Raw genomic sequence first — 19498 nt, 5'->3', positions numbered from 1 at the left:
TCTTTATCCAAATTGCAAGCACATTCTATTAATCTTGTTTAGATCATTTACACTGTAAGCTCTTCAAAGCGATATTACATTTTCTCCTGCAGCTGGCACAGTGTGTGACCTCTCTTATTAGGTACTTGCTGAAGGCTCGAGAAATCAGGGTGTCAAGTCCTTATCTACTTCCTGGATTATCTGTGAGACTTTTTATAAAATAGAGAATTTGAAGTGACTTTGTTCTTGCTGGTCTAGTGAAATGATAAATCTCAGTCTTGGTTACCAGGGACTGAAGGCCGAGGTACGCCAGCGCTGGCTCGTGTCAGCTTATGAGGACCAGTGCACATGTCTCCCCACCTGAGAGGTCCGGGAGCTCATGCCGGTACCTTGAAATCTGCCGTGGCAAGAGGTGTCACACCACAGAGGTCAAGTTTCCGTTCACGTGACGCCACACAAAACACAGCGTGTCCATAATTTAAATGGAAAAACTAATTTATTGCATTTGTAAAAATAACATACCGAAGTTACATGTGTAGAGTTCTAAAAAGCATGTGATAAAATCCAGTACCCACGTATGATTTGTTTTAAAAACGTCACACACTAGGAACAGAAGGGAGCTTCTTAGTTTAAGAAAGGCCATCTACCAAGAAGAAAAAAGCGCTATAGCAGGCACCATACTTAATTGTGAATTTTTGAAAACTTTACCCCCCAGAGATCAGGAAAAAGATACTGGAGCCTGCTATCACCACTTCTTTTCAACTTTGGACAGGAGAGTCTAAGTTTAGGGATTAAAAACAAAGACACAAAATTGTCCTTCGCAGGGGACATCATATATGTAGCACATCCAAATTAATATAAACTCCGAATTTGAATTTAACGAGATGATAGGATGCAGAGTTAATAAAATCATGGTATTTGAGCAACAATCAGGAACTGAAGTTAGGAAAATAGTACCAATTGTAATAGCATCAGAAAGCACCCACTGCCTCAAAATAAATCTGAAAGATGTGCAGACCTTCCCATAGAAAGCTAGGACACATTACAAATGGAAGCTCAAGAATTAACACCTGAGTCAGTGGAGAGATGGGTCCTGTTCATGACTTGGAAGCCTGTGACCAAAATATCCATTCTAACCCAGTTGATACTAGACTTTAGTTAATCCCAAATCTGGATCTGGGTGATACATAGATCTGTCTGTATATCTACGTATATATTATCTATCTCTCTAAAAAGTAGATCCTTGATAAATTCATCGATGATTAAAAAATTTTGTAGCTTGAACCCATTTTTATAACAGTATAGTTCTCCTAGCTGTATCTGTCCATATAAACATTCATCCAGATATCTGTACGTACACAGAGAAACATAACGAATTATTTTCACCTTGTGTTCGTTATCTTATTTGTGGGTAGTGAGATTTTGGTTGATTTTTAAAATTTTCTCTACCTCTTTCATCTCCTATTTTCAGATGTCACCTTTTCGGTGAGGCAGTCCCTGCTCATCCTGTTGAAACTTGCAATCCCTCCTGACGCTCCTTATACCCATTCCCTGCCTTTATTTTCCTCTGTAGCACTTACCATGTAACATATTGTATAGTGTACTGTTTTCCTTATTTGTAATTTCTCCTACTAACATGTATGTTCTGTGAGAGCTGGGATTTTGTCTTTTTTTTTTTTTTCTTTGCTGTATTTCAATATCTGGAACAGTGCCTGGTGCCTGGTGGGTGGTCAATAAATATTTATTGAGCGAATGAATCTTTGGATTTTTTCTAAGTGTTACTACTTTACAGTGTTTATAATTTTTGCCCCCCCCCCCCCCCGCATTTTCACCTTTAAAAAAAATTAAGAATGAAAACAGATACATCAAGAAATTAACAGTGGCTAAATTTGGGTGGTAGAAATATGGATACTTGTTAGTTTTTTTCTTTGTTTCCATTTTTATTTAAATTTCCCAGGACACCTAGGTGGCCCAGTCAAGAGTCCAACTTGATTTCGGCTCAGGTCATGATCTCCAGGTTCCTGAGAATCAGGTGCCGCTTGGGGCTTTACGCTGACAGCACGGAGCCTACTTGGGATTCTCTCTTTCTCTCTCTCTCAAAATAAATAAACATTTAAAAAAGAGTTTGGGGGCACCTGGGTGGCTCAGTCGGTTAAGCTTCCGACTTCGGCTCAGGTCATGATCTCATGGTCCATGAGTTCAAGCCCCGCGTCGGGCTCTATGCTGACAGCTCAGAGCCTGGAGCCTGCTTCAGATTCTGTGTCTCCCTCTCTCTCTGACCCTCCCCCGTTCATGCTCTGTCTCTGTCTCAAAAATAAATAAAACATTAAAAAATTTTAAAAAAATAAAAAAAAGTTTTAGTTTCCCAAAATAAGTACAAGTTTTTAATTAAGAGTTTAGGCGGGGGGGGGGGGGGGGGGGTGCCTCGATGGCTCGCTTGGTTAAGAGCCTGGAGCCTGCTTCGGATTCTGTGTCTCCCTCTCTCTCTGCCCCTTGCCCCACTCGTGCTCTTTCTCAAAAAATAAACTTAAAAAAACCAACAACAACAAGGTACCGTTAGGCTGACACCTGATCACAGGCATTTGTCTCCCCCTTGGGAACCCTATGAAACAACAGAACAGGTTTTAAGAAGAGAGAGAGAGAAAGAAACAGGACAACATACTCCTCAAACAAATGTACTTTGGAGGAGTGCTGTTCATCCAAACTGCCTTCCTGGTTTGGGGAATGCCCCTGGCCGCCTGCTGCAGAAACCACAGTGGGGACATCCTGTTTTTCTTCATCGTCTGGCAGGCATCACAGGGGCACCTGACTAGCCTTGGTTAACCAGGTGCCATCTAGGTCCATCCGTCTGGAGCACCACAAAGATGGCAGGATGTTAAAAGCAGGACTGTAGCAGCATCAATATCATCCAACCCAATGAGAACCTGGTACCTGTGGCGAAACAGCTAATTACCTTACGGCTGCATGGAAGAAGTCCCCAGTGAGGACAAGACATTGGGGAACCACTTCATAGCTGCTGTAGAACAGAATGAAGGCACGAGAACTCGAAGGACTGCTCGTTGAGGTCAAGGCCAGGAGAGCAGCCCAAGGATCTTCTGAGACTAGGACTACAAACATATCCTGCATCCACAGTACTAAAATAATCAAGTGAAACTTAATAGTTGATCCTGCAGGTTACCTTACCAAGTGATACCAGTTGAATTCAGATTCAACAAGTTTGGGTTTGGGGTTGGTAGTGGGGGGAGGTTATGTGAAGGTAAGGAAATTTGGGAGGGAAGGAGCAGGGTGCACAGTATTGGGATATGTATATTTAGAAGGATGTGGGGGCTTCTGAGTCTCAGGAAATACTTGGGGCATTGTGTGTGGGGATTTTGGTGATCAGCCAAGAAAAGGAGAACCTAGTTTCAGATCGAATCTATTGATGTGATTTCAGTCACAGACTGAATTTACTGTTTTAGTTTGAGCTGCTGGGAGTGGTTTTAATTGTTTGCTTGGCGGCTTGAAGAAACAATTCAACAATCGACTCACTTGGAACTCCATTAATATGTAATGTAAAAGGAAGAACCCAACATCTTTAGGAGATAGAAATGCTGGTGTGGATTTCTCATGTGAGAACCATTCACAAGGCCTCAACTGTTCCCAGAGGTCAATAACCCAGTCCCTTAACCAAACCTTTGTTGGGTGAAAGGATGCTTTCCAAAGTGTTTTGCTGTCTTTTTGATATCATCGGAGCTGGAACGATCCAATCCTTCGGTTGCAGAAGCCAAGTAGTGGCAGTTAACCATTACAAGCCAAGTGGGCTTAGCTCATTATGCAGGAGAGCTAGCCTGATCATCGGAATGGTCTTTGCCACGGAGATCGCAAGCAATAGTTCAGTGATGATGGGGCCTTAAACCCAAAGTAAGTGAAGGTGCTACTTCATTAGTATAATCAAAAACCTCCCAAGTCTGGCCTCCAAGAAGCCTGACCATCATGGCTTAAAGCACTACTTTCTCTCTTGATTTCTGTGGCTCAGGAACTCCTGAGGTCTAGCTAGGAACCATGTGTACAGTTGTGGTCAGACACTGGCTGGGGCTGAAAGACCAGAGGGCTGAGACATCTGGGGCCAGTAGGACATGTGCATGAAATCCCAGGGCCTCTCCAAGCCGTCTGTGCATGGGCTAGTTTGGGCTTCCACACAGCACGGTGGCCTCAGGGCAGTTAGAATAAAGGCTACAATATCAAGTATTCCAGAGAAGCAGAAACTATTCCCTTTAATGTTGGTCCTGGAAGTCACATGGTGTCACCTCTGCCATACTCTACTGGTTGAAACAGTCACAAAAGCCCTCCAGTTTCAAGGGGAGAGGATATAGGTCCCACCTGTCACTGGGAGAAACAGCAAGGTGACATTGTAAATAAGGCATTTGGGTTGAAAGAAGTCGTGGCCATTTTTCTGAAAAAAAAATTACAAAAACCAAAGCTAAAAAATCGAAAATGATCATCTCTGGTGGAGTTGAGGGTTTGAGGGCCAGGAACTAATTTATATTACTGACCCACTATATTTGTTTTATAACCACATGCAGTTATTCTTTTGATTAAAAAATGAAAAAGCATCAAAATCACCAAAAGACAAAGCAATTACACCATTAAAAAATTATCAGATATTATCTATGTAAGATAAGTAAGGGCATGACAGAAATCTAGTTTCACTTAGAACTTACATGTACTTGGCTTAGCTTCTAAGTCCCTGCCCTCAAGGAACGTAAAGTTCAGTTAAACAGATCAACAAATGAATCAATTATACTGCAATGTTCTAAGTTCAATGGCAGATCTGCAGAGGGCACAACTATGGAGGACAAACATCTAAAGAAGACTAGAAAAGAAGTAGAGGGGCAAAGAACCTTATTTGCCATCCTTGGGGGTTGAATATTACTCAACTTTTTATTCTGAAACTAATAATGGAAAAGATTAAACATTTACCCTTCATTTTTAGGAGAAACAGTAGTTTATACCTAGTTAATGAGAGAAAGCTGGTGTGTTTCTCTCTCTCCCACCGTCCCTCTCTCTGCAGAAGAATGCCAGCTAATAATGTAGAGAGGAGATCAAAACTTGAACTATCCTGGGTCAACCCCAATGAAATAATTGACCCAGGCAACTATCATCAGTGGATCCTAAAACTATCACGTGAAACAGAATATTTACATGGGATTTGTTTCCTGAATAACAAACCACTCAAAATCAATCAATGCCGGCTCAAAGTACCATTTATTTTTTCTCACGACTGCAAATTCGGCAGAACTCTGTGGAGCCTCTGTTCCACGTAGTGTTGGCTGGGGTGGTTTGACCAGGGCTGAGGAATTGAAGATGGCTTCACTCCTATTTCTAGTGCCTCCGGGTGGGCTGGCTGGGCCTCTCTCCGCTATGTGATCTCTCATCATTCAGTTGTCCAGCCTGAGTTTATTTGACGTCTTGAACCCAAGTGGACAAAAAGAGAAGCTTCAGGGCCTTTTAAGGCTTGGGCCCAGAAATAAGGCAATACCACTTCCACCACATAATGCCAGTCCAGATTCAAGGGATGAAAACTAGATTTCTACCTCTTGATGGGAGAAGCAGCATACGTTAACAGAAGTTGGAGGCATTATTGGTGACAATTTACAAACATTGCATGATGTCACTCCCAGATTATCTGCCGATTGCAAAGGGCAACATGATCTTTACAATGGAGAGATATGGTTGTTTACCACCCTACCCAAGAAAGCAGATTAAGTTGAGTATCCTTATAGGGGAAAAACCGGCACGTGCTGCTGGGGAGGATGCAATACAAAATACAGTTACAAAGTGTTCCTACCAAAACTGTGTAATCTGAATCTAAACAAGCCACAGACCTAACTGCTGGGTTATAGGAAATTCGAGGGAGAGAGAAATAAATAACATCAGGAAGAACCAGTCAAAAGAGAATGTAGGGCATCTACTAGACAACTGGCCTGGTCTCCAAAAAGTCGATGCCATTAAACAAAACAATGTTGCAATATCAAAATGCTTTTGTATTTTTTTAAGTTTATCTCGAGAGAGACAGAGACAGTGCAAGTGGGGGAGGGGAAGAAAGAGGAGAGAGAGAGAAAGAGAGAGAGAGAGAGAGAGAGAGAGAGAGAATCCTAAGCAGTCCCCACACACTGCCAGCACAGAGCCCAATGTGAGACTCGAACCCACAAAGCGTCAAGATCATGACCTGAGCCGAAACCAAGAGTCAGACGCTTGACCGACTGAGCCACCCAGGCATCCCGAGGCTTTTGGATTCTTAAATGCAACATAGGATGTCTTAGGCCATAAATAATTCCAGTGACAATTTTATAGAAACCTTTGAAAGCTCCACATTAAAGAATAAGTGATGACAAGAAAAAGTATCACACCAAAGAGCTCTAGATGATTCAATTAAAACATTAAAACTGAAAATGGAGGGAACTGCTAGCGACCACACGAGAGTGAACAGGGTGGTTTGCGGCACGGCACTGGCCGGTCAGAACAGTAGGCTGCTATCGACAGCCGCTCATCTCCAAGGTGATAACACACACACACACACACACACACACACACACACACATTTCCACTAAAAGAGAACATTAGTCCTCATGGATTCCTTCTGGTAGAGGTTTGACTACAAAGTACAGGAAACACCGACATTTTTCTATTACTTCGGGGCTGTTGAAAGTATGGGCACTCAACGTATGCCGAGTCTACATCTCGGCCCACAGATTCCAGTAGGCAGAGAAGACCGTACTTCTACATCACCATTAAACCAAATCCAAATCTGCTGTGCTGTCAGGGAAACCACTGTGAAGTCTTTATTAGGCCTCTTCGCCAAAGGGTTGCATTAAGGTCCAAGAGGCTCTCCCGGCGCTCAGACGGGAGATGGATCTCTCGTGCACCAAGTCTAGAACTGGCATTCTTATTGCTTAAGTCCGCAGACGTCCTCAGCTCTCCCCTTCCACGCAGAGGAATCTTTGCAGAGGCTGGAAACCTCAGAGCCATCCTATCCCAGGTTTGGCCGCTGGTGGGTGTGGGCGGCTCCAACCTGCAGACCTTGTGAGGTGAGAAATTCTGTCCCCAGTCCTTCCGGGGGCCGACAAAATCTCTCTTTTTTCCGGTTGCTCTCAAAGTCTTTAGCTTAATCTCTTCGGTGACATGACAGATTAGGATTTGTTAGAGGGAGCCAGCAGAAAGGAAAATGTCTTGCCAGCCATTATGTTTTTGCCTGTCTACACAATGCAAGGGAAGGGGAAATCCAGAGAGGAAAAATTAACGTCTTAATAAGGTCGCCACATATTGTGAGGTCATCCCAAGATGTGAGAAAAGTCTGGAGCCAAATCAGCTACCTCTCTGAGTGCTAGCATTAGAACTAATTTAAAATGTATTCTTTATTTTCTTATTTTTTTTAACTTGATGAAGTGAGCATTTGTTATTTTTACTGCAAAAGATACATGACATAAAAGGCACCACTTTTTTCTATTTTTAAGTGTACAATTCTGTAGCATTAAGTATATTCACAGTGTTGTAGAATCATTGCCACTTTCCATTTCCAGAATTTTCATCAACCCGAACTGAAACTCTCTATTAAATAATAACTTCCCAACCCCCCCTCCAGTCCCTGGTGACCACAATTCTACTTTCTTCCTCTGTGAAATTGGCCTGTTCTAAGTACCTCATATAAATGGACTCATTCACTATTTGTCCTTTTGTATGTGGCTTATTTCACTTGAGATAGTATCTTCAAGGTTCATCCATGTTGCGGCACATATCGGAACTTCATTTTTTCAATCTGAATAATAGTCCATTGTGTGTATGTATATGCCACATTTTGCTTATCCATTTATCTGTTAATGAACATTTTAAGTTGTTCCCACCTTTGGCTATTGTGAGTAATGCTGTTAAGGACACGGGTGTACAAGGATCTGTTTGAGTCTCTTTTGGGTATAAACCTAGGAGTGGAGTTGCTGGGTCATATGGTGATTCTGTGTTTAACTTCTTGAGAAACCACCACAGTGGCTGTGCCATTTTACATTCCTGCCGCCAATGCATGATGGCTCCAATTTCTCCACATCATCACCAACACTTATTATTTGGGTTTTGTCTAGATTTTTTTAAAGAACGAAAATGTGAAGTCTATTTGTTATTTTTCAAATCAGAAAAAAATGTTGGAATCAACAATTTTTAAAGACCAAGAATGAGGTGATAACCTGCTTTGGGGCATGTAACCCCGTTACAAACTTCTATGACTCATTCGGTCAGTCATGTCGAGATGATCTTTACGATTTTGATATGGTTTCACCATGGATTTTTTTGCATTAATTTTGTTGTTTTTGTAATATCGTCTTAAAACATTGTTTATCTTGATTACTGATTATTTTGGCATCCCATCAAACTTTGTGCCTGAGTCAGGTGCCCACATTTCTTCACCCTTATCTTGTCCTGCCGTGTTCAGAGACTGGAAGTACGGTTGAAGTTGCCAGAATTAATGTCAGATGCAGGGCTTTACCTTGCTAAACCTATCAGATTAATAGCCACACATATTTCATGCTACAGATTTTGAGAAAAGAGCTCCTGCTGATGTGCAGAAAAGGGCCATTTAGTACTACCAGTAATGACAAAGAGTCAGCATTTGGAATTTCCTAAATGACTCATACCAAAAGTAAGATTTTTGGAGTTGGGTCTAAATTCTAACCAGGTTTATGTTACTTTTTGTATAATTCAAATGCTAGAATTTGAGGAAAGTACAAATTACATTTTATAATACCTAAGGGGCACCTGGGTAGCTTAGTCGGTTGAGAGTCTGACTCCTGATTTCAGCTCAGGTCATGATCTCAAGGTCGTGGGATGGGGCCCAGCACGAGCCTGCTTGGGAATATCTCTCTCTCTCTCTCTCTCTCTCTTTCCCCCCTGTGCTGTCCCCACCCTCAAAATAAATAAATAAGCATTTAAAATAGGTAAGAAGGAAAGTTGTCAGAATAAGGGTTGGGTGACAGTTGTTGTTAGAAGTAGAATTCTCCAGAAGCCAACAAGAGGAGTTTGGGGAGCAAGAACTGGCCAAAAAAAAAAAAAAAAAAAAAAAGAAGTCAAAATCTACAATCCAGGCAGGGCTCAGCATGGATGGCTCATCTCTGCTCCGTGAGGCATCACTGGGGGATGGAGGGTGAACTTTCTAAATGACTCACTCACTTGGCTGGCAAGTCTGTGTTAGCGATTGGGTGGGAACTCAACTGGGACTATGTTCTCTACAAGGACATCGCCACAGACTTCTTGAGCTTACTCAGAGCTTCATGGATCAGTTGTCGGGTTTCATGTCCCAAGAAAACCAGGGAGGAGCTACCTGGGCTTTTGGAGCCTGCTTTCGTAAGTCCTCCAGTGTCATTTCTGCCACAGTTGATGGGTCAAAGCAGTCCAAAGGCCAACCCAGGCTCAAGGGGAGGGGCTATAGGCCCCACCACTCAATGGAATAAGTGTCACATTAGAAAAGAACATACTGGATTGGAGATGTTGTGGCAGCCATCTTTGGAAAATCTAGCTCACTACAAAAAATAATCCTCTACATGAATCACTTTTATGCATACTTTTAACAAAGAACCTAGCAGTTTTGTCATTCTTTTTCTCGAAATTATGTTTGTTCAGATTATATTTACTGTTTTTAAGCCTGTTGACTCTCATAGCAAATCATTAAAGCTTGTATTTTGTGTGTGTTTGTTTTGGTTAGTTCTCCTTCCATTTTTCTGATTGGTTTGCCGCAGAAAGGAACGATGAAAGGAAACGGGACATTCCACACAGTTTGAGAAGCACTGAAAGCCCTGATCTCAGCTGAGAGTGGAAAGGGCAGGGCCACCCAGTAGGTGCCAGCCAGCCCTGCCTAACACAGAATGCCCCAGAATATCCTGGGGCCCCAGAAGCAGCAAGGGCAGTGGAAGCAGAAAAGAATGCAATCGTGTCATCACTCAAGAGTGTTATTTTCCCTTCCCTCTTCCTTTTTTCAGGTCTGTTATTAGGAAAGTTTGTAATGTTTTGTTCGCCTCTGTAATTACACCTCATTTGGCCCCATATCCCTCTACTTCCTTTGATAATATCTTAGTCCTTTACCATAAACAATGATAAAATGTACACACTTCCTCTTTCTTCCCCACTCACCTGATTTGAGTCAATAATTCTTCATGTTTACCTTGATGGCATTAAATGTTTATACTGCTCTTTTAAGTTTATTTATTTATTTTGAGAGATTCAGAGACCGCGCGAGTGGGGCAGGGAGAGAGGGAGAGGGAGAATCCCAAGCGGGCTCAGAACTGTCAGCACAGAGCCCAACATGGGGCTCGAAACTGTGAGATCATGACCTAAGCGGAAGCCAGGTCAGACACTCAACCGACTGGGCCACCCAGGTGCCCCTAAATGTCTATACTTCTATTACTTGATGTGTCAGATTGAAATGATACCTTTGGATTTCAGTTACAAATGATGTAATTTATAAAGTCACGCCTACCTTGCACGTTTTCCTCCTTCCCCTTCTAAAATGCATGTCTTTTATTATTATTTCACATTGTTAAGGTATATGTCAATTACAAAGGATTCTAGCCCCGACGTTTGTTTTAGTCTTTGTTCTACTGTTAAATATATCCATTTCTCAAAGTCTCCAAAGGCAGTGCTATATTTTTCCAGTCATCTTTCTGGCTGGCTACGTATTGAATATTTGTGTTCCCCGAAATTCTTATGTTCAATCCTAATGCCCAACAGGATGGCATTTGGAGGTGGGCCTTTGAGAGGTGATTTTGGTCTCACGAATGGGATCAGTGCTCTTCTAAAAGAGACCCAGAGAGCTCCCTTCCCCTTCCACCATGTGAGGACAGTATGAACTAGGAAGTGAGCCCTTACCAAACACCCCGTCTGCCAGCACCTTGATTTTGGACTTCCCAGCCTCCAGAACTGTAAGAAATAAATCTCTGTGGTTTGTAAGCCACCCAGTCTGTGGTATTGTTTTAGAGCAGCCCGAGTGGGCTCATTGCCTTAACACTTTCCTCAAGGAACACTCATAGGAAAAACATTTCCTTAATTATTACACGTTCAATGGGTGAAATACAGATTAGCTCGCTACAAAACCTTGGCTCAACATTCTTTCCTTGAGGATCTTACAGATGTCATTGTTCCCTCATGATGAATGTTACCATGGAGAAATCTAAAACTAGCTTGATTTCTTTTATAAATTAATGACCTGATTTATTTTATTATTTTTTTTTTTTGCCTGACTGACCAACGTCTTCATTCTTCTTAAAATCCAGTGTTTTCTTTGGAGCGCCCAGGTGGCTCACCCTTAAGTGTCCGACTTTGGCTCCGGTCATGATTTCATGGCTTGTGAGTCATGGCTCGTGAGTTCGAGCCCCACGTGGAGCTCTGTGCTGACAGCTCAGAGCTTGGAGCCTGCTTTGGATTCTGTCTCCGTCTCTGTCCTCTCCCTCTCTTGTGCACTGTCTGTCTCTCTCTAGAGAGAATGTTTGAACAGACTCTGTAAAGTGCTTACATCTCCTTTATGTGAAAGTACTAGAGGGATGGATTTTGTGTCTGACTGGGGAAAGTTTCCTCTACCTAGTGCCATGAAACAGAGGGCAGGTAACCCTGTCCTTTCACACAATGTTGGCTGAGCATCCTAACTGGGAACCAAGAACCTTGCCCAAGCCCACGCAGGTTGTTGATTTTAAACAGTATGGGATACCTGCTAGACAAAACATGTTACAAGACCTGGTTTATTTGGATTTTGCAGGGTGCATATTCCACATCTGGAAATCTTCCTAAGATCTTACCCCTCCAACCACTTGGAAGCAGTCTTGGAATCCTTACCCAGACTGGGGCTCACAGCAAGAGGCTGTGAGCACCACCTATTTATTAATGACTGCCGAGAGTCTGGACGGAAGATTTCCATTTCAGAGGCAATTACTACCTTGGTATTGGACTACCTTGCTAATGGCCCCGGTGACTGAAGAACATAAAATAATCTTGAAACCTGAAAGACACATAATGTCTTAGGTGACCTTGGAGAAAACACTCTAATGGAGAAGGCAATGCCCAGAAGAGTGCCATGGTAAAACGGGGCTGGTTTTGCGGGAACGTGGAACCAGGGTATGCAAGGGGATACACATATGTTCATAAGCAGCTAGAATTATTTCCCCTAAGGCCGACTCGGGAATCACGAGAGAAATTGCTGGCCCTATAGCCACTTGGGCAGTGCTGTCTATTAACCAAAAAAGAGCTGCTTGGTTTACAGATGTCAGTTTCAAGGTGAATGGATAGCGTGGTGTTTGGAAGGCTGCCAAATGAGTTCAGTGGCTGAATTCCATGATGTGATCCCTATGTTAGGGTTTTTGTTTTTGTTTTATGTTTATTTTTGAGAGAGAGAGACAGACAGAGCATGAACAAGGGAGGAGCAGAGAGACAGGGAGGCACAGAATCCGAAGCAGGCTCCAGGCTCCCAGCTGTCAGCACAGAGCCCGACGTGGGGCTGGAACTCACAAACAGTGAGATCATGACCTGGGCCGAAGTCGGACCCTCAACCAACTGAGCCACCCAAGCGCCCCTCTATGTTAGGGTTTTGAACCAACTCATGGGCAACAGCTAATGTCTTGACCATGTGGGTAAGTAGAAGAACAATGGAAAATTTGCCTATTAAAGGGATGCCTGTTGGGGGGCACTGCCCTGTGGAAATGACTATGGGCATTCGGGGGTACATTAAAGTGGGGCATGTCACTGTCCATCAGAAGAACCTCCTTGTAGGACTGGGAGGGGACTGGAACCAGCAAGTGGATATCCTGGTGTGCTCACTTGAGGTAGCCCCCTGGGCCCACGGAATGAGTGGATATGGGGCGTTCAGCAGTGCAGAGATGGGACAAATCTAGACATCGCCCTCTCAAACCCTCTGGAGCACAAAATGCCAAGAAGAACTTCGTTGTGGGCCAGCAAAAATGATGGAGGCTACAGATGGCTGTGGGGCAGATTCCCTGGGGGAAAGGCCCGATGCAGAGCTGGCGGCTGGACTGATGCTGGAAGCCCTGGAAGGTTCCAAATGGGTTTTGGTAGGAATAGACACACTCTGGACCGGGTTTTCCATGCCTAGAGGTAGATGCAAATGTTCAACATACTATAAAAAGACTGGACCAGAAGCTATTGCACCAGTCTGGACCACCAAGTCCCATTTCTTCAGACCAAAGAACACACTTCATAGCCCAGAGTGTCCAACAATGAACAAACAGATATCACATCAAACGGACGAGTCAGGTTGCATAGCTTGAGTAAAGGTATAACCGAGAATTGGAACAGGCAATTGGAACATTGGTTGTCTAAAATGGGGGACGGAGAAAAAATAAAATGGGGGAGGGAGAGATAAGGCATGAAGGGCTGACTTACGTATCTTCATGAGGGTGTTGCTTACTCGGTAGATTTCTCTGCTTTTCTGGGGGGTCTGGAGAAGGGGTGAGGGAGAACGCTGGTATGACTGTGTAGCTCTTCCCATGGAGAGAAGACAGTATGAGTATAGTTTTTGCTTTTTTTCCCTCCACGTTGCCTCAACTTTCTTATTTTTCTTCCTGATGCAGTGGTCCCAAGGACCAGGGCTTCAACTGCAAGTGCCAGAACCAAGGATGGTCCCTAAGCAAGAAACTATGACTATATTTTTAAACCATTACACTAGAATTCCCAAGACGTTGATGGGGTGGATTACGCTTTCACTCCATCTGGCAAAATTGGAATTGATAGCAAATGGAGCCGTGCCGCCTGGTGGTCGAGAAGGCCCACAAGTTATGCAGCTCTGTTCACCTTACCTTGTATGAGTGGGAATGGACTGAGGGGGGTGCATTTCCTCAAGTAGTGTCAGTGCAGGCAATCTGAAACAGCGTATCCCTAGGCTGAACTTCGCGCGCGTTCCTTCCAACAGGAGATCGTCTGAATAAAAATAAATCACAAATAGAGAGAAGGAGAAATCGTAGCTAAGGGCAAAAGAACAAATAAATAGGCTATGCCACAAGAAAAATCCAGTATTACATTAACACCTTGCGGGGTGGGGGTGGGGGCTCGGAGCGAGAGACGAGATGGTCTCCTAAGAGCACTCGGTAGACGTCTCTGGGGGTAGAGACCTCTCCTGTTTCTAGAAACTGATGAGTTGAATGGAAACCTGAAAACCTGAGTGGGAATGCTTTGGGACCCATTGTGGTCGTATGACATGATGACGAGTTGGGCCGGTTGTCGATGATTGAGTGGAACTCCAGTAATATGCCACCGTCTTGTGACTCTTACCCTTCAGGTTACGTCCACTCCCCGTACTGTGATGTGGTGTAACGTTGGTACCGTGTCACGGGGAAGATTGCACCACTGATATTGATAGTCTGAAAACTGAGTTAAGAGCCTCCTACTCCACGCTGCCACCTCCAAACGTTAGGGCATATGTTTATTTTGCTGCAGGAGAGCTTTGGATAAAGGCCAGGTGGTGCAGTAAAGAATTTGGGCTTGCCTGAAGAGGAGGTCTGGCCTTTGTCTTTGCCTTCTGGGAGGTAATCTATGCGGCACCTGATAGAAGCGTCTTTGTTTAGACGAGGGCAGGCCAATCTGTACTCTAAGGTGGAGGCTGGTCGTGCCAGAAAGACCCATCCAGGAGATGTAGCCGGGAGATCCCATCATGTATCGTTAAGTTGACCTGAAGAATGACTTCAGCCATATGGGCAATCAATCAATCAGTCACGCCTACATACTCGAAGCTCCAATAAACACTCTGAACAGCAGACAAGCTTCCCTGGTTTGCAATCCTCATACACCCAGGCTGGGCGTGTTACACGCCCTGACTGCATGGGAGGCGACAGCAGCTTTGCGTGTGGAGGCCCCCACACTTTGCCCTCCGCACTTCTTCCCTTAGCTGGCTTCATCAGGAACCACAGCCACGGGGAGTGCCTCTGTGAGTTCTGGGAGGCCTTCCAGAGAATTATCAAAAGTGATGGTGGTTTGGGAGCCCCCAGTTTTGTTTAATGTTTATTTGTTTATTTTCTGAGAAAGAGAGAGAAAGAAAGAGAGCAAACCATGGAGGGGCAGAGAGAGAGGGAGAGAGAGAGAGAGGAGACTCCCCAAGAGTCAGATGCTCAACTGAGCCATGCAGGCGCCCCTGTTTTTTTTATTTTTAATTTGTTTATATTTGGGGGGGAACCCCCAAATTTGTAATTGGGGTCAGAAGTCCTGGGGCCTGTGCCCTCAAACCTTGCAATTTGCCTAACTCGGGACAACACAATTAAGAGGAAAAAGTAAGATCAGTTCCTTTGCTCCTGAGCTCCTTCTTTCTTTTTTTAATGTTTGTTTATTTTGAGAGAGGGAGAGAGAGGGGTTAGGCAGGGAAAGAAAAGAGAGAGAGAGAACCCCAAGCAGGCTTCACACTGTCAGCACAGAGCCAGACTTGGGGCTCGATCCCACGATCCGTGAGATCACGATCTGAGCCGAGATGAAGAGTTGGAGGCTTAACCGACTGAGCCTCACAGGCGCCCGTCCTTCGTATTTCTAAAAACAACAGAAAGGAAAAGCAAGCAAGCAAACAAAAATATATACCTTATGCAAATCAAAACCACGATGAAATATCACACCCACTAGAAAGGTTATCGTTAAAAAGATAGATGATAACAAGTGTTGGTGAGGATATGGAGAAATTGGAACCCTCATATATTGTTGGTGGGAATATAAAATGGTGTGGCTGCTTTGGAAAACATCTGGCAGTTCAGGTTAAACATGATCCAGCAATTCTATTCCTGGGTATATACCCAGGAGAAATGAAAGCATATATCCACACAAAATCTTGTACCCGAATGTTCACCGCAGTATTATTCATAATAGCCCCCAAATGGAAACAACCCATATGTCCATCAGGTGATGATGGGATAAATGAAAAGTGGTATATTTATTCAATGGAATACAAGTTGGTGATAGAAAGAATGAAGTACCGATACATGTATAACATGGATGAACGTCGAAAACGTAAAGTGAAATAAGCCCGACAGAAAAGGCTGCATATCATAGAATTCCATTTATATGAGATATCCAGGTTAGGCAGATCTATAGAGACAGAAAGATGGGTGAGAGCCAACGGCTGGGCGCGGTTCGGGAGGAACCCGGCGTGGCTGTTGATGGGTACCAAGCAATTTTGTGTAACCAAATGTCCTAAAATTGATCCTGGTGGTGGTTGCACAGGTCTGTGACTATACTAAAACCCACTTGCTATGCACTTTAAATCGGTGAATCGTATGGGATGTGAATTAGACCTCCATAAAGCTGTTTTTGTTTTGTTTTGTTTTGTTTTGGAACCCAGCCTTGGGAAAGGAAATGCGACCTGAGTGGTGCGTTAAACTCCACGGTAAAGCTTTCCCGGTCCAGTGAAACGCGACGGTGGGCTGCGACCAAGTTCGGAGCACGCCGAGAAAGCTTGACATGGGGCCGGATGTCAGCTGGCTCCCGGGGCTCCCACGCTGCGACGGGGGCCGCCGATCCCCGCGCGGGCGTTCCGAGCGCCCGGGATCGCGTCGCCCCCGCGCCTCCCGCGGCCTCCCCGCGCGAGGGCGGAACCCGGCCCCGAGCGGCTCCCACCGCCCCCGCCCCCCACCCCCGACGCGGCTCTGGGAGGCCTGGAAACCGGCCTCCGCGGTCCTAAGACGCACCCCGCCCCGGAGCGTCACCCGGCCCTTCGGGAGGCGCTCGCAGGTGGCGCCGCCAGGGCCCTCAGCCGAGCGCTCGGGGCCAGCCCCTCCCCCGGGAGGTCGCGGGCCGCGTCCGACCCTCGGGGACAGGCCCCGGCCCCCCGCCTCCGGGAAGCGCCGCCCCGCCGCGGTCGCGCCCTCTGCCGGCTCCGCCTCTTCCCCTCCGGCCGCCGCCCCGCCCCGCGCCGGCCGCGAACCCAAACAGCGGCTCTCGCTGCGCGCGGCCGCGCGTGATCGCCGCGCCGCCGAGCCCCGCGCGCCCGCCCGCCCGGCCCGGCCCGGCCCGGCCCCGCCGAGCGATGCTGCTGCTGGCGGCCGCCTTCCTCGTGGCGTTCGTGCTGCTGCTCTACATGGTGTCTCCGCTCATCAGCCCCAAGCCCCTCGCCCTGCCCGGGGCGCATGTGGTGGTGAGTGGCCTCCTGTTGCTGCGCCGCCGCCGCCCGGCCCGCTCGGCCGCCCCGAGCCCGCCCCGAGCCCGCCCCCTGGCGCGCCGGCCCGTGCCCGAGGCCCGGCCGCCCGCGTCCCTTTCTCCGCGGAGGGCCACCTGCCGCCGCGCAGCCCGGCCGGGTCCCTGCCGGGGGGGGGGGGGGGGGGGGGGCGCGAGGACCCGCCCTCCGCCGCATCTGGCCCTCGCGGGGCCGGAGGGCGGGGTGCCGGGGCGCCGGGGGCTCGGGGACCGCTCGTTAATCCCCGGGGCACCCGTGGGTTGTGGATATTTTTGTCCTCGGTTTTCCCGATGAGTCAACTGAGGAACAGAGAGGCTGAGAAACTTTGCCAAGGACACCGCGGTCGGCGGCCGCGCGGGGCGAGGCGCGCGGTCCCGGCCGGGTCGCGGGGAGGCGGGCGGCGGGGAAGGGGTCCCGGCCGCCGGGACCCGCCGGGGCAGCTCGGACCGGGAAGACGGCCTGTGCCCGTGACAGAAAGAGCAGTTGCCGGAGGAATCCAGGAAGTGACTCACCTGGGGGGAAAACCGCTCCGAACCCAGTAGGCTGGCAGTCCTAGCTGGGCGGTGTTGGGACGCTTCTGTCGTGTCTGCACCGCCTGGCTCTCGGAGCTCAGCCCGGGGTCGGCTGATCGCCGTTTCAGTGCAGCCCTCTGCCATCATTTCAGAGCCCGAGGGATGAGCTGACCGAGCTGCCGGTGCTCTAGGAATTGAGGGACTGTGCATGGGTTTGGTTTGTTTCTTACCGGAAGCTCGTGGCTTCAGAGATCCCTTTTCTGCAGGTGTGGGAGCCTTCCTCACCTGCGCCCAGCACTTGGCCGCTTGCCGTGGCTTTCTCTTCCGTTTTCGTATTTTGATCTCACCGCACCGAGGTGGCAGGTTATTGAATAAGGAGAGTTAGTTACTAAGCTGGCCGCACAAATCCTTCTGGTCCCCGAGGTGACACATGCGTGTGTCCGCTGAGATGGAGCCTCCCCACTGAGCTGTCCTAGGATGGGATGGCCTTTCATTTTAATGTGCTTTAAATCTGGACAAGCATCTGTGAGTTAGAAAACGTATTTTTCTTTAGATTGTCCTTTGCAAAACTACTAGTGAATTAACAACTCCTGCTCTTCCTGATGTAGAAGACAGATGAGGTTAGTGTACATTCGTTTAAAAAGAGAAGGAAAACTTTACACTTATGCCAGATTCTGAAAGTGTCAGATCCACAAGAGAACTTCTGCCTCAGAAGCATGGCTTTAAAAGTTGGAATCTTTTAGAGCGTATGTTTGCAGAGCGTAACTTGGAAAAAAGGTAAAGCCAAAAGCAAGCATGAACAGTGTGATTCAGTATTTCTAAGGGAGCTTCACTTGACCTTGACTCTAGTCCTTCTAGCCTCATGGCGCTGCAGGCCATTAGTGAGGTAACGAGTCCGTTGGGGTAAACGAAGAAGAATTTATTTTCGCCATCCTGTTTTGATATGCCACAATAAATAATGTGAGGACGACATGAATAATTCACATGATGTCACCATCTGTCTTCTTTTCTAATGTCACAAGATGAGGGAAAGCACAATTCTTTCTCTTGAGATTTGTTAGGACCGGACCAGGTGGTGTTAGGAGAGGGAGCTAACATTTAGAGTGTCTGCTTATGTGAAAAAAGGAGCGGACTTAGGTCTTAATTATTTATTGTTGTTCTTTTTAGAACTATTCTTATATGCTAGTGTTATCTCCCTAACGATAGCGGTAAAACTGCAGAAGTGTTACAGGGTCTGTACTTCCTTTTTAAAAACTGTTTCATCGACTTGGTGAGAACTGGAAAATCAGGTCCTCCCATTTTGGGGGATGGCTGGGAGCGGTTCTTGCCCTCAGTAAGAGTTGCAGGATGTGATTAAAGAGATAGTAATATTTATTTTTTTTTTAAAGTTTATTTATTTTTGACAGAGAGAGAGGCAGAGAATGAGCAGGGGAGAGGCAGAGAGAGATGGAGACACAGACTCGGAAGCAGGCTTCAGGCTCTGAATTGTCAGCACAGAGCCTGACGCGGGGCTCGAACTCACAAACTGCGAGATCATGACCTGAGCTGAAGTCAGATGCTCAACCAACTGAGCCACCCAGGCGCCCCAAGAGATAGTAATATTTAAACAATATTTTGCATTGAACAGTAAGAGGCAGTGCTAAGGAAAGGAAATTAAACTATTATCTTTAGTGACCCACATCTGGACTCAGTTTACCAATTGTCAGGCAACTCGATCCGTATGTCCCACTTTTCTCAGCCCATAGGAAAATCTCTTCTATTTTCTTGTACCACTCAGCATAACATAGCCTAGACTTGGTTTATGTCTATTCTTAGATGCCTTTGAAGAATTAGCTTGATTAGA

General features: G+C 46.2%; 1 protein-coding gene and 1 long non-coding RNA gene across 4 annotated transcripts in view; one reads left to right on the top strand and one right to left on the bottom strand.

Moving 5' to 3' along the window:
* Positions 1 to 5210: 5210 nt before the first annotated feature.
* LOC122203369 lies at positions 5211 to 17717 on the bottom strand. 3 transcript variants are annotated; one of them, XR_006195146.1, is made up of 4 exons: positions 17656 to 17717; positions 13797 to 13917; positions 13384 to 13438; positions 5211 to 5426 (listed from the first exon to the last, which is right to left on the bottom strand). It is a non-coding gene; the product is annotated as an uncharacterized LOC122203369 (long non-coding RNA). The 3 variants fall into 3 exon arrangements; XR_006195145.1 differs by lacking the exon at positions 17656 to 17717 and adding an exon at positions 16659 to 16794; XR_006195147.1 differs by lacking the exon at positions 17656 to 17717 and adding an exon at positions 16334 to 16488.
* The window catches only part of KDSR (3-ketodihydrosphingosine reductase), a 39822-nt gene continuing 37302 nt past the window's right edge, over positions 16979 to 19498 (top strand). Inside the window, exon 1 of the mRNA XM_042910105.1 lies at positions 16979 to 17104. Coding sequence (XP_042766039.1) covers positions 16997 to 17104 — 108 coding nt within the window. The 5' untranslated portion in view covers positions 16979 to 16996. The remainder of the gene's footprint in view (positions 17105 to 19498) is intronic.

This window comes from Panthera leo, chromosome D3 (assembly GCF_018350215.1).
Source record: "Panthera leo isolate Ple1 chromosome D3, P.leo_Ple1_pat1.1, whole genome shotgun sequence".
Taxonomy (NCBI): Eukaryota; Metazoa; Chordata; class Mammalia; order Carnivora; family Felidae; genus Panthera; species Panthera leo.
Note: the sequence above shows the minus strand (reverse complement) of the source record. Positions and strands in the feature narration are given on the sequence as shown.